This window comes from Musa acuminata, chromosome BXJ2-2 (genome assembly GCF_036884655.1).
Source record: "Musa acuminata AAA Group cultivar baxijiao chromosome BXJ2-2, Cavendish_Baxijiao_AAA, whole genome shotgun sequence".
Taxonomy (NCBI): domain Eukaryota; kingdom Viridiplantae; phylum Streptophyta; class Magnoliopsida; order Zingiberales; family Musaceae; genus Musa; species Musa acuminata.
Window position 1 is genome coordinate 33,066,667 of NC_088339.1, and position 12,772 is coordinate 33,079,438.

At 40.5% G+C, this 12,772-nt stretch overlaps 2 protein-coding genes across 2 annotated transcripts; one reads left to right on the forward strand and one right to left on the reverse strand.

The window, feature by feature from the left end:
• Positions 1-300: 300 nt before the first annotated feature.
• Positions 301-2,180, forward strand: LOC135584529 (uncharacterized). Its single transcript, XM_065097036.1, has one exon. It carries the CDS (start codon positions 481-483, stop codon positions 2,104-2,106), a length of 1,626 nt encoding a protein of 541 aa, XP_064953108.1. The 5' UTR covers positions 301-480; the 3' UTR covers positions 2,107-2,180.
• Positions 2,181-2,789: 609 nt separating this feature from the next.
• Positions 2,790-12,595, reverse strand: LOC135606178 (pyruvate kinase 1, cytosolic-like). The gene is made up of 16 exons (XM_065097037.1): positions 12,053-12,595; positions 11,850-11,946; positions 11,640-11,737; positions 11,185-11,340; positions 9,438-9,515; positions 9,122-9,253; positions 8,164-8,244; positions 7,914-7,985; positions 7,739-7,828; positions 5,990-6,134; positions 5,749-5,837; positions 4,974-5,069; positions 4,794-4,861; positions 4,591-4,690; positions 4,300-4,359; positions 2,790-3,270 (listed from the first exon to the last, which is right to left on the reverse strand). The coding sequence occupies exons 1-16, from the start codon at positions 12,119-12,121 to the stop codon at positions 3,118-3,120; spliced, it is 1,584 nt and encodes a 527-aa protein (XP_064953109.1). The 5' UTR covers positions 12,122-12,595; the 3' UTR covers positions 2,790-3,117.
• Positions 12,596-12,772: the final 177 nt, after the last annotated feature.

The following is a 12,772-nucleotide window of genomic DNA, read 5'->3' on the forward strand; positions in this document are numbered from 1 at the left end:
TCTACCCACAGGAACACAGGAAACATGCAACCCCCCCCCTCTCTCTCTCTCTCTCTCTCTCTCTGAGGGAGGCAATACCGCTTACGTACGTACCCTTTGGCGAGCCAAAACCGGCGGCACCCACAGGTCTCCACACCCCGGAGGAAGGCGAAGAGGCGGACGAGACATCCGAAATCACCACGGTAACCGTGGAGGCAGCACCGCCCGGGATTGCATTCCTGCTCGTGGTTTTCATCCACTTATTTACTCTTCGTCGCCATTAATTTATGCGAGGTCTTCGGTCGCGAGGGTTAGGAATAGCAGCAGCGACGTAGAAGTCGCGATGCTGCGTTAGCCGCATTTCTTTCTGAGAAGGAAGACCAGCTGTATATTGGTGGTCCAATATCCTTCTGGCCCATGAAAAGGTAGAGCATAGCAGCTGTGGCAAAGAGATCTATCACGTAGCACAGAGAGAGAGAGAGAGAGAGAGAGAGAGAGAGAATGGATGGAGGGAATGGCATTCCGGGAGGAATGCTACCGAGCAGCATGAGCTCGGGAGGATTGATGGGGTTGGACATGTCCATCCACCCGCAACAGAAACAGCAACAGATGCTTCATCACCAGCAGCAGCTGCATGCGCACTACATGTTGCCGTTCCAGGCACCGGTGGGCGGTGATGGTGACCACCAGGCGCAGTATGCCAACAGGCACGCCCAGTACGTGCAGGCGTTTGGCCAAGCCGTCCGGGGGAAACAGCAGCAGCCGGCCATGAGCTCCGAGGAGGAGGCCGGGTACGGGGAGGACGTGGAGGAGCAGGCTAGCCGCGGAGGGGTGTCGCAGCCGTCTCCGTCGCCCTCGCCGTGGCAGCGGATGAAGTGGACCGACAACATGATCCGGCTCCTCATCAAGGTGGTCTACCGCGTGGGGGACGACGGCGGCGCCGCGGGGGAGGGGGAGCAGCAGGCCCACGTCGCGCTCGCCAAGGGCAAGAAGTCGGCGGCGGCGGCGGCCGCCGCGTCAGCGTTGTTGCAGAAGAAGGGAAAGTGGAAGTCGGTGTCGCGGGCCATGATGGAGAATGGCTTCTGCGTGTCGCCGCAGCAGTGCGAGGACAAGTTCAACGACCTCAACAAGCGGTACAAGCGGGTGAACGACCTCCTGGGGAAGGGCACGGCCTGCCGGGTGGTCGAGAACCAGACGCTCCTCGACACCATGGACAACCTCTACCCCAAGGCCAAGGAGGAGGCCCGCAAGCTCCTCAATTCCAAGCACCTCTTCTTCCGCGAGATGTGCGCGTACCACCACGCCGGAGGAGCCTCCTCCTGCGCCGCCCCTCCCCCTCCGCAGATACCGCCACCACATCCTCCAGATCAGCAGCAGCAGATCTGCTTCCACCACCCACCGCCTGCCGCAGCGCCCCCGGCCAAGCTTCCCGGAGATAGCAGAGGAAGAGGAACCTTCGCTGAAGAGGAGGGCATGGCGGAAGAGGCGGACGATGACGACGACGTGGACAGCGAGGAGGACGAGGACGAGGACGATTACGAGGAAGAGGAGGAGGAGGAGGAGGAGGACGACGGCATGGAGGGTCACGGCCATAAGCGCCACTGTCACCATCACCAGCAGCAGCCCAAGAACGCGGAGGGTGAGGAGGACGAGGACAGTAAGGGATTCACGGCGGGTGCCAAGAGGCTCAAGAGGGCTTCCTCCCAGATGTCGGCGTCGCCGCCGCACTCGCTGACGTTGTCGTCATCCAGCTCCATACAGCAGCTGCGCTCCGAGATGATGGCGGTGTCCGGCGGAGGGGAGCAGCAGCAGCGGCAGTGGCTGAGGAGGAAGGCAACGGAGCTGGAGGAGCAGCGGGTGGCGTACCAAGGCCGGGCCTTAAAGCTCGAGCGGCAGCGCTTCAAGTGGCTCCGCTTCAGCTCCAACAAGGAGAGGGAGATGGAGCGCATGAAGCTCGACAACGAGCGCCTCCGCCTCGAGAACGACCGCATGCTGCTGCTCCTCCGGCAAAAGGAGTTGGAACTAGTACACGGCGGCGGAGCGCTCTCCACCTCCACCGTAATCTCTGCCGAGGCGCAGCAGCAGCAGCATATATCGAATGCTGATCACGCTGTCGTCGGCAATTGACGTGTACAATTCGTGCCTCCAAACAATGGTATGTTCTTGCACCGATCAATCAATATGATGTTCTTTTTTCTCGATGTTCTGTAGTTTTCTCTCAATTAAAGCTAATTTGAACTTTTTGGTGGTGTAATAGAACGGAGGAGTCAAGAGAGACACAACAAAGAATGCTGAGCTCCATGGCATTGAATTCTCTGAAAAATCAACTAAAACATAGTTCTTAAAACATGGCATTGGAAACAGAAACTCTTCGATTCTCGGACAGTCCCAAACATAAAGTTGAGCATTCATAGCTATCATATTCCAAGATTAAGAATCATTGAATACCTCATATACATCCACTTGAAGGAGGAGATGTAATCACATAACTCATTTCTAAGAACAGGGGAGAAGAACAAATCAGAACCACAAAAATAACATTATGGAACATAACTCATTCCTAAGAACAGGGGAGAAACACAATTCAGAACCAAAATAACATTATGGAACATTACTTCCACAACCCAAAAGCTTAAAACTACTTAAATTGAGAGCCAACATAACCCAATTCTTAAATCAGTTAACCATCTCTAAGCTAATCATCCAGGATCTTTTTTTTTATTGCAATAAAGAATACACCAAGTGTGCGTTCTCAGTTAACAACCGCAGAGAATGAATCAGTGACCAAAGGTGGTAGTCACATTTGTCTCTGACAAGAATACTGTAAGGCAATGGATTAAACCATCTTAGAAAAATGTTACCAGATAACTTCAATCTGCAACAATCTCCATCTCAGAGAGGAGATTGTCACAATATTACAGCAAAAAAACACTGGATTTTCTCAATTGCATACACCTTAATTGCAACTTGTATACTGGTTTTTGCAAACCTAACGAGCATACCAATTTAAAACTCTTACCAACTACAGATATAGTTGGATAAATTGTGTTTTCTTTGACGAACTCTCAAAAGCAAAAAAGACAAAATTAGTGATAGCTCACTGCCAGTGCACTGGAAGTTTGAAAGAGAAACAGCTCTTTAATCCTCTAACTCGATGATCTTCACGACGGAAGCATCCCCGACTTTCTGGCACACCACGACTCGATCATGAGGCATGATCAGACCAGAGGCCTTGACGTGATCGAGAGCAACCTTCAGAACCGACTCATTGGTGGCACTAGTTGACTCAGCCTGCACAAATACAAGTCATAAGTCTGCATTGTTTAACAACAAATTTAAGCATGTTAGAGGAAAGAAAGGGACAGTGAGGTTTAAGAAGCAAATGGGATTATAATTTACCAAGAAAATAAACATATTTATTGTTCCAATCAGAACAATTGTCCCACAACTATAAGCTTCATTAAATCCATTATGATAATATTGCCTCCTTATTTTAAGATCATTTTGATCAGAACTGATTAGTTATTCACCATGTTTCCCCTCTCAAGCAGCAATTGATTATAAATTGTACAATCCCTTTATCTTATGATCTTAAAAAAATTGCAGACATTATATATATATAATGTGTGTGTGTTATATGTATGGGAACCATGGTGAATTATGGATTATCTCCCATTAGATTTATGATTTAGGTAAGCGTTAATAGCACTTTATCTTCCTAGACAGGATATCAATGACTGCAACATAATAATTTTGCCCCCAACAACTTGAGGCAAATTTGTGAAGAACCAAAATTTTATTGATTGGAAGATTCCGAGTTCATTAGCTCTATCAATCATTGCCCAGCTTGATTATCCTATCACAATAAAATATATGCCATGAAACCCGTTCTTCCCACTCATGAAACCCTTCCTAGCTAGCATCTGTCACTTGCTCCTAAGCCTAGTAAACTAATCTGGATGCACTTCAGCCACATCATCTATAACATCTGGATTATCATGATCTAACATGCAGCATATCCTACAATTAAAGCATCAAATTTGTTATTTCCAGCACTAACATTTAAAGGTTCTGGTGAATTAAAGAAATATAATCCTCAGAGATGAGCTCAAATCCTTCCTCTGAACAAGTAAAACACCAAATCTTTTGGGTGGAAGGATGCCAATTTGATTAGATGACTCATAGGGGGAAAAATGAAAGACATCTTAGAAAAGATTCGCACAGAATTTTTTTAGGAAAAACAGTACCATTCCACACTACCATATATACAAGGAATAACTTAAAGCTTGTAAGAAACTAATAAGAGGTAAAAGTACTTACAGGATGACGGGGATCAGCAAGCATGGGAAAAAGGCCTCTAACTATGAGAGATTGTCTAGCCTGCCAATGTTTAGCTTACATTAGTGTAGGTTCAATCGTACATACCAATGAGTAACCAGTAACCATACACAGTACTTAAAAGAAAGTAACGGTAAAAAAGTTCAAGTCAAAAGGACATAGAAATATTACTGTATTAACTGAAAATAAAAGAAGAAAACCAGATCCTCAAATATTATTATTGCATATCATCTCAATAACTTAGTGACTCAGGCATGGTCGAATTAAACATACTTCAAAAGCACCACTGAAACTCCACCGAAGTTGGTTTGTTTTAAGCTGAGGGATGACCACAGATAGTACAGGCATGGTGGGCCTATATTTAGCAATTAACCTACACAAAGAACAAAGTAAATCCAATACAAGTCAGAAACTTTTGGCATGTGCCTGCAAACAGATGCTACAACATGTGAATCGAGTCCCATCTAAGGTGGCACCTTGCAGCTTTTCCAGATGAAGTGAAACAAATTATCACAGAAGCCTTGACTTTAATGGCAGAACGTACCTATAGAAAATCGTCACATAACAATTTTTTTATAATAGCTTCAAGATGAATAAATTTCTTTGGATAGTAGTTGATTATTCTTGGATCAAGAAAGGAAAGGTAGAAAACATACAGCTGATGAAGCAATGGACTCCAGATGGGTCATTGGTTCTCCAACATATTTCATAGCTTTCTTGAAGTACAAATCCTGGTTGTAAACTTTCTCTGCCTGCAAAAGTGGTTTTATGATGACCAAAGGAAGAAAAATGAAGAGGTTTGTGGATCCAGAGATGCCTATTTTAAAAGTTAGGGTACAATTGCCCCCGCAGGTCAATGTGGATCAAACACTGGATTCATTAAACTCTTCACCACACACAGATGCACACATACTAAGAAAATTTTTACCATCACAATTTGTAATTACCTCAAACACAACATTATAGCTCATATAACATAAACAGAATAAGAAAGGTGTATGACTGCCAACATGAACATAGAAGATGGATGTTGGATGGGCAGAATAAGAAAGCTCATATAATCTTTTTGTGTGCTACACAACAACCATTTATTTATATTCAATAACAAGATTTATAGTGGTTTTCTTTCTGTAGTTCACCCAAGCATGTAAAATCTTTTCCAAGCACAGAAATCTGATCATAAATCTCCATACTAATTCTGTCATATATTAACAACATAAAAAGGACAATAGTGGCATTCAAGATTTGTATTAAGTAGCCACTTACAAAACACATATAGCAGTAAGATGAGAAAGAAGGCTGCATATCAAAAGCTTCTTTTGTCATTTAAACTTCTCATATAGTTTATAGAACTTCCATAATTGCAATCTCGGTCTTAACAATCAAAACGTTCAAAATGATCTTATGCAAGGAATATGAAGGAAGGCTCACCTCATAACAGATTCTACCCACAGTAGAAATGGTCTCAACAGGATACAATCCTCGAAGAGTTTCAGCACCCAGAAGGATTGCATCACTTCCTGGAAAAAATCAAAATTGTTGAAAATTTGTTTGGAATAAGTCCATGAAACAAATTAACAAATGCATGCATCTTAAACTATAAACTAGACAATACTTGGCCATTGACTAAACAATTTAGGACAATTAATTTCCTCTAGCAAAAGAATATTACCATCAAGTATTGCATTCGCCACATCAGTTGCTTCTGCACGAGTAGGTCTCAAATTGCCGGTCATACTATCAACCACACGAGTGATGACTGCAGGCTTTCCAGCCATGTTACACTTGTAGACAGCAGCCTTTTGGAATAAAAACACCTGCAGACAAATCTCAGAAATAAGCATCAACCAAATTAGTGAAGTAGCATAGATAAGAAACAGATAGTTTTTTTCTTTTTTTGAGAGAACAAAAGAGAAAATAAATGACTAGATGATACTCTCCAGCTGCAATCTTGAATGATCATTAAGTTAAACACAATCACCAAGAAGCACAAAAATTTCTGCAGTTCTTCCCACTTCTCTTCTTGTTTAACAACTTCACAACTAACCATTTTTGTCCTAAAATAGACTACTGAAAAGACTGTAGCTTTGGATGTTACCAGGTATGCTCTTAATAAAATTGATGGAGTATACACTCATCAATTACCTCCTGAATATTAATGCATTCATCTAAATTGACTCAAAGCTGTGAGTTGCATCAGAAGAATTCACCCTTGACATAAGTGGGACATAAGTAAACTCAACTTGCTTCAGATACCTATTATTTACATATTTGCTTAATATTATTGACATAACTATTCTCATATTCATGATTACCAAACATTCGTGATATCACAAAGACATGTCAAAGTTTGTAGTTTACATGTGTAAAAACCATGGTATCAAAATAAGTTCTCTAAACTAGTAAATTCAAAATTGGAGGAGACAATTCAAAATTGGAGGAGAACGTGACGAATTGGAAATGAGAACTAATAGGGTCTGTATATGTTGACGAACAATCAGAATCCCAAATCTTTTTTAGAAAAAGAGAAAAGGATACACTATCTTCACATTAACTAACCAAACAACACATCAAGGACCTCTATGGGATGCAAAGAGTCCATATTTGTCAAAGCAAGACATAACTATGAGAAAATAATCAGAATTTTGAGTCGAAGTTCTCACGTCAGTAAAATATCTCACTAATTGGAGACCCAACCAGGTGTCATCATAATGGTTGGTTCTCCTCTGTCTTGAAAAGGTCATGAGTTCATATCCTTGAGGAAGCTGTACCCAAGAATTTCAACGAAGAAGTTTTCTAGGTGCAGGATCACCCTTTCTGTGACTCTCTAATTAAAACTCAGTTGTAAACTTGTAACAATCAAAGCATATGATTGAACAATAGACAAACTCGCATAGCTTGCCACAATCAGACACAAAAACATGGATTTCGAACAGCATATATAAACGTAGATAGGAGTGCTCATGCCTTGGAATCAAAATAATTTATCAACATGCTTAAATACATGGACAACCATATCTACATTTCTTCATGAGGTTTCAACATCCTGTACGATGCTCACATAGCTATGTTACATATGCCTAAGAATACACAGGCAGAACTTCAATACTAAGGTTTATAATCAACAAATTATTTTGCAATTTTGGATCCAGAAAGAATAGAAAACAATTTGAAGTTTAATAATCAAGAATTAACAAGGTAAAAAAACCCATACAAAATGCAATAAACTAACCTTTTTAACCTCATTGAAGTTAATTAATTAGACATGTAATTAATGTGTTACATGCAATTAAATTTTGCATGTAAACATAATAATTGGTTAGCAATAACTACAATACTACCCACAGTATAAGGAATGTCAGTAAGTGCAACAATTAGATAGCAATAAGTGCATCAACACTAGCCACAATAAGACCGCAACCTTCTCAGGAGGGAGATCTACTCCAAGATTCCCACGTGACAGAATGATGCCATCTGCTTCTTGTAGAATTTCATCAAAGTGGGTAAGACCCTGCAACAAATGAGCAATCCTACTCACAACTTGGAGATTTTTAATGTAAATGTTATAATTATCTTGATTCTTATTTGCAGCTAACCTCTATGTTATCAATTTTTGCAAATATTTGAGTTTGGTGGAGATCACCTAACTTTGACAGGAATTCCCGAGCCTGCAATCAATAACAACATTTGAGGTGCCAGAATATTTTTAGATAAATGAAAAGAAGAGCATCAGAACAGGCACAATGAATTGCAAAAGGAAAGGTGGGATTAAATACTTTGATGCACCATAAGAGTGAATATTAAGAAGAGAAACAAAAGGTAATAAATGTGAATGAAATAGCTTACTTTCCGAACATCTTCTGCATGCCTTGTATAAGATAAAGAAAGAAAATCAATTTTGTTGCGAACACCCCATGTGGTTATCACCTGAAATATAGACCAAACAGTGAATGGAACCCAAAGCTTCTTAAATAAACATGAGACAGAACAAGGTCATCCAGAAGAAAAATTTTGTACAAGCAAACCACTACCTGAATTGCTTAAACGATAGTATGTAACTCTCGAGGACTATAATAACTCCTTAATTGAGGGTGGAGTACAACAGACATGTTGCTTTTTCAATATGCTTGTAAGACAATAAATAAATAAATAAATAATCGACAGCAGCAATCAAGAGAACAGCAGACAAAGTTAACTAGGCAATCTGTCGCCATGTAGTTCAATCTAGTTGAGCACAAGTTCAACCTTGTTGCATGGTTAACTATTGTAACCAATCTGGGATAAGCAACTAGCAAAACCAAACAAACAAAAAATTCTCATGCAAAGGATTACCACTAATAATCATACAAATGTGAGAACATTATACCACCAGCTATATGCATTATTCTAGGAATGGAAAAACCTACAATAAGGGGCCAATAGAAATCAAATAGACAAAATAAATGGGACCTAAATGCTACTAGATACACCTCCTCTGCTAAGTGTCAAGGGATCTTAAATTTATTGGGGGAAATCATGACTACAAAAGCAAGTCATTTTAATAGAAGAATGCCAATTCCATTCCAAACCCATCTGCAACCCATCTTCTTTATCACTGCTTGTATATATTTTCCATTTCTCATGCAACCATTCTTTGAAGAAAGCTTCACCATTACTGTTGCTTATAGTTGCTCTATAAAGCATGTTAAGATTTACAAAGTAGAATCAATCAATGGGTGAACGAGTTCTTCACATGACAGATACCAGAAGAACTTTTATTGATCTTCCAGCAATTTTGATTGGTGTTATGAAGGTTTTAGCTTACATTTTTATCAGCTTCAGTAAGTGTTGGCAAATCAATATGGATTTGAGAGATATGCAGAGTGAAGAGTGACCCAGCCAGAGTAGCAGAGTTTTTAATTATGCAGACTACATCATCCCCTTTCAACTCAGCAACCTGCAGAGACATTCAAAGAAAAAGAAACCAGCTGTCATAAAACACTCATTAATAAAAGCAACCAAGATAACAAATCTTCACAAGCTTAGAATATTAGATATAAAAAATTCTTTTCAAGATTACTATTGCAAACCATGCAATATTTTATCCCTTCAACAGATCAGATAAGCCTCCAAAGCCATACCTCCAACCAAACAGAAGTAGTTTCACTTCCAGTGAACAAGTATTGGCCGATAAAAATTGTGTCTCCCGGCTTCACGGACTGCAAAAAGTATAAAGTTTGTCACTTAAATCGCAGCTATGCTTGTTACAAATTTTGACCTCAAATCGCAACTATGCTATATTATAGATTCAATGAACAAAATAAATCGTTGGAACTCAACATCTACAGTGACCTTGAAAGGTTATTATGTTATAAAGAATAGTGTAATCAAAGAAGCTAGGAAATATGTACACATGTTATATCTCTTTCTATTATTTCTAATAAACTCCTTTTTGGCCTTGCCTTGTCTATCCTCGTATCGCTAATCTCAATTGAGTCAACTTGTCTGGTACATAACTAGGTATCCTTTGGATAAATTCTCTTGATTAAATCAACACGATGAAAATTTAAGACAACGTAGTATATTTTTGTTAGAATGGTTACAAAACAGACTAAAGTATATGTCAGTAAATTACGAAAAGATAAGTCAAAAAATTAAATACATTGTCAAAAAACTTTAAAATTGTGCATATATAGAAGAACAAAAATTCAAGGCCAGTGGGAAAACAACAATAACAACAAAACCATATGTTCTAACTATTTGGTGTTGACTACATGAATCTTTTACCACCATTGAGATCTGTAAAAAACCATATGTTTAATTAAGTTCAAAATACTTAAATATTTATTTATAATTTTTATCAAGATCATTTTAGATTTTTCTAAACTCTTCTCGTACCATTAATATTAATTATTTCATCTTTTCTGACTACTATATCCAAAAGTCTCCTCAGCATATGCTCATACTATCTTAAACAATTTTCTCTCATTTTATTCTCCATCGATGTGATACCTAATTGTTCACAAATAAAAGTATTTTTTTCTTATCTTTCCTAGTAACTTCATTCCTAATAACATCATGCCTCCATCTCAACATTCTCATCTTGTATATGATTTTTCTTAACTGCCAAACACTCAAATACATAAAGTATTGTTAGTTTCACAACTATCTTATAAAATTTTTCTTTTAATCACAAAGATATCCAATGATTACATAAGATTCCTGATGTCCTCATTTTAACCAATCTTATTTTTACTCGATGAATAATATTTTTATTGATCTCTTCATCTTGTTGAATAAATGATCCAAGATACATAAAACATTTACTTAAAAGTATTTCTTGTCCATCCAATTTAACTATATTCTCTTGTCAAATTTTAGAATCACTAAATTACATTTTATATATTCAGTTTTAATCCTACTTAATCTAAACCTTTAATTTCTAAGGCTTGCCTCCACAGCTCAAGTACTCTAAACACTTGTCTAAATTCTAACTTTCAGTAATGGAAGACAACTAAAAATGATCACACAAGATGGCAATACAATTTTTGGACACAAATATGTTCAAGTATTCTAAATAACTCTTGGTAAAAGACATGAGGACCAGTCTTTTTGCATCACCTTTGGTCATCACAATTGAGTAGCTAGTGGTTTGGTTTAAAACAGCATCGAACAGAGCAAGTGAAGAAAAACAAAGAAATGTTAAGTTGGGTAACGAAGGAGCAAGAATAGTGAAATAAGTCGAGAGGTACTCATTTAGACAAAATATACAAGCAAGAATACTCGACCATATCAAGTTATGCATGAAACAAAAGAAGAGTCTAGAGAGAACACCATTGATAGCAGAGTGCAAAGGATGAGCATGCTATGAAGAAGGAAATTGCTTGCCTTTGATAATCCAATAAAGTTTATAGGCAACAGATCTGATGAAGCTTCTTGCTCCTGATCTGGTGTCAGAACAACATGACTATCAGCCACGAGTGAGATGGCTTTCTCACTTTTGTTCACCACCTGCAACTCTGGACCCACTGTATCCAACATGACCTGGGAAACAACAAAAAGTTCATGTTTTTTTACACCCCCTTCCAAAAAAGAATGAATTAGACATTAGAAAATGGTTAGTGACACGAGAACTTGGGGATAGAGTCTCATGATAAGTAGAAAGAGATAGCCGAAATCAGTTATCAACCCAAGTTTTGGGAACTACAGCAATTTTGGCAGCTCAATATCTTGTATCAATAGTACGTGAAATATGAAACACTACAAGTGTTTCCATCAAACACTAGTAGGGCTTTTACCCACCGCAAAAAAAATAGAACGTATGGCGGATAAGCACGACTTACGGCGCACAACTTTTTGGTGCCCTTGATAGCTGCTTTGAGATTTTCCAGGGTCTCCTGGTGATAGTCGACGTCCCCCCACGAGAAGTCGAACCGTGCCACTGCCACAAAAGGATCTCATCAGGTCCATGGACCAAACCCAAGTGCCGATTGAAGCAATACATCAAATACCAAGACGGGCATCACGTAAGATGGAAAGAACACGAGGCTTACCCGACATCCCGGCCTTTAGGCAGGCGGAGATCACCTCCACGGACCGGGACTTGGGGCCGAGCGTCCCCACGATCTTGGTCATGGCAGGAAAGAAACTCTGGAGTGTCAAAAAGGAATAGAAGGATCAGGATCAAACACAGGTTTTGATCGACTTAGTTCCAATATCTTTTACGGATCATATCGGAAGGATGAGGAGGACGTACCGGCTTCGATGGCTGGAGAATGGAGACCATTCTGATGGGCTCTTCCAAGAGAAGGTTCGTCGAATGCATCTTTCTTTCTTAATCGGAGCTCGCAGGAGGTCGAGTTCGCTCGGAGACGTAGAGAAGAGAAAACACTCGTCAGCAGAGCCAGGGGGGTGCCCTCCTTTTAATGCTGTTCGCCCACTACGCCTTCGCCTTTCCCCCTGACCCAATTCCCGCCGATATATATTATTCTATGGGTCGACGGTGGGATGCACGCCGCTTGCCCCGCCCATCTTTGGAATATGCCGACTTTCTATACCCGAGCGTTGCGAAGGTCGTGCCATTAACGCAAACACCTCATGAGCCATCATGATTAGACCGCGGAGCTCGATTCGACGGGCTTCGGAGGTAAAAATCCAGCGGCAGCGCGCGCGGCTTGCTCGGCCGCGTGGTGGGCACCCGTACTGGCATTTGCCGACGGTAACCGAGAACGGTGGGCGAAGGGTGAGCAAAACCGTGGGGGGATGCTCTCGCGCCTCGGCATCTGCCCCCTGCCGCACCCTAACAGTACAGAGCCTGCAATCATGGCGCCACAGCAATTCCTCCCTCTATATTTCTTTTCCTCTTTTCCAATATTAGAGTAACCTCTTTTCCAATATTATCATCTGAACCGCCTCATCACGTTCTAAATCAACTATTTCAATTTATTAAAACTAAAGAAATGAATGGACAAAAGGT

Excerpts from the sequence above, each read along its gene's own strand:
- LOC135584529 (XM_065097036.1), top strand. The coding sequence starts at position 481 with ATGGATGGAGGGAATGGCATTCCGGGAGGAATGCTACCGAGCAGCATG.
- LOC135606178 (XM_065097037.1), bottom strand. The coding sequence starts at position 12,121 with ATGCATTCGACGAACCTTCTCTTGGAAGAGCCCATCAGAATGGTCTCC. Across the intron at positions 9,516-11,184 it reads ACTTTATTGGATTATCAAAG|TCCGTGAAGCCGGGAGACAC; the intron begins GCAAGCAATTTC and ends TACTTTTTGCAG. Across the intron at positions 5,070-5,748 it reads TGGGTAGAATCTGTTATGAG|GCAGAGAAAGTTTACAACCA; the intron begins GTGAGCCTTCCT and ends CCACTTTTGCAG.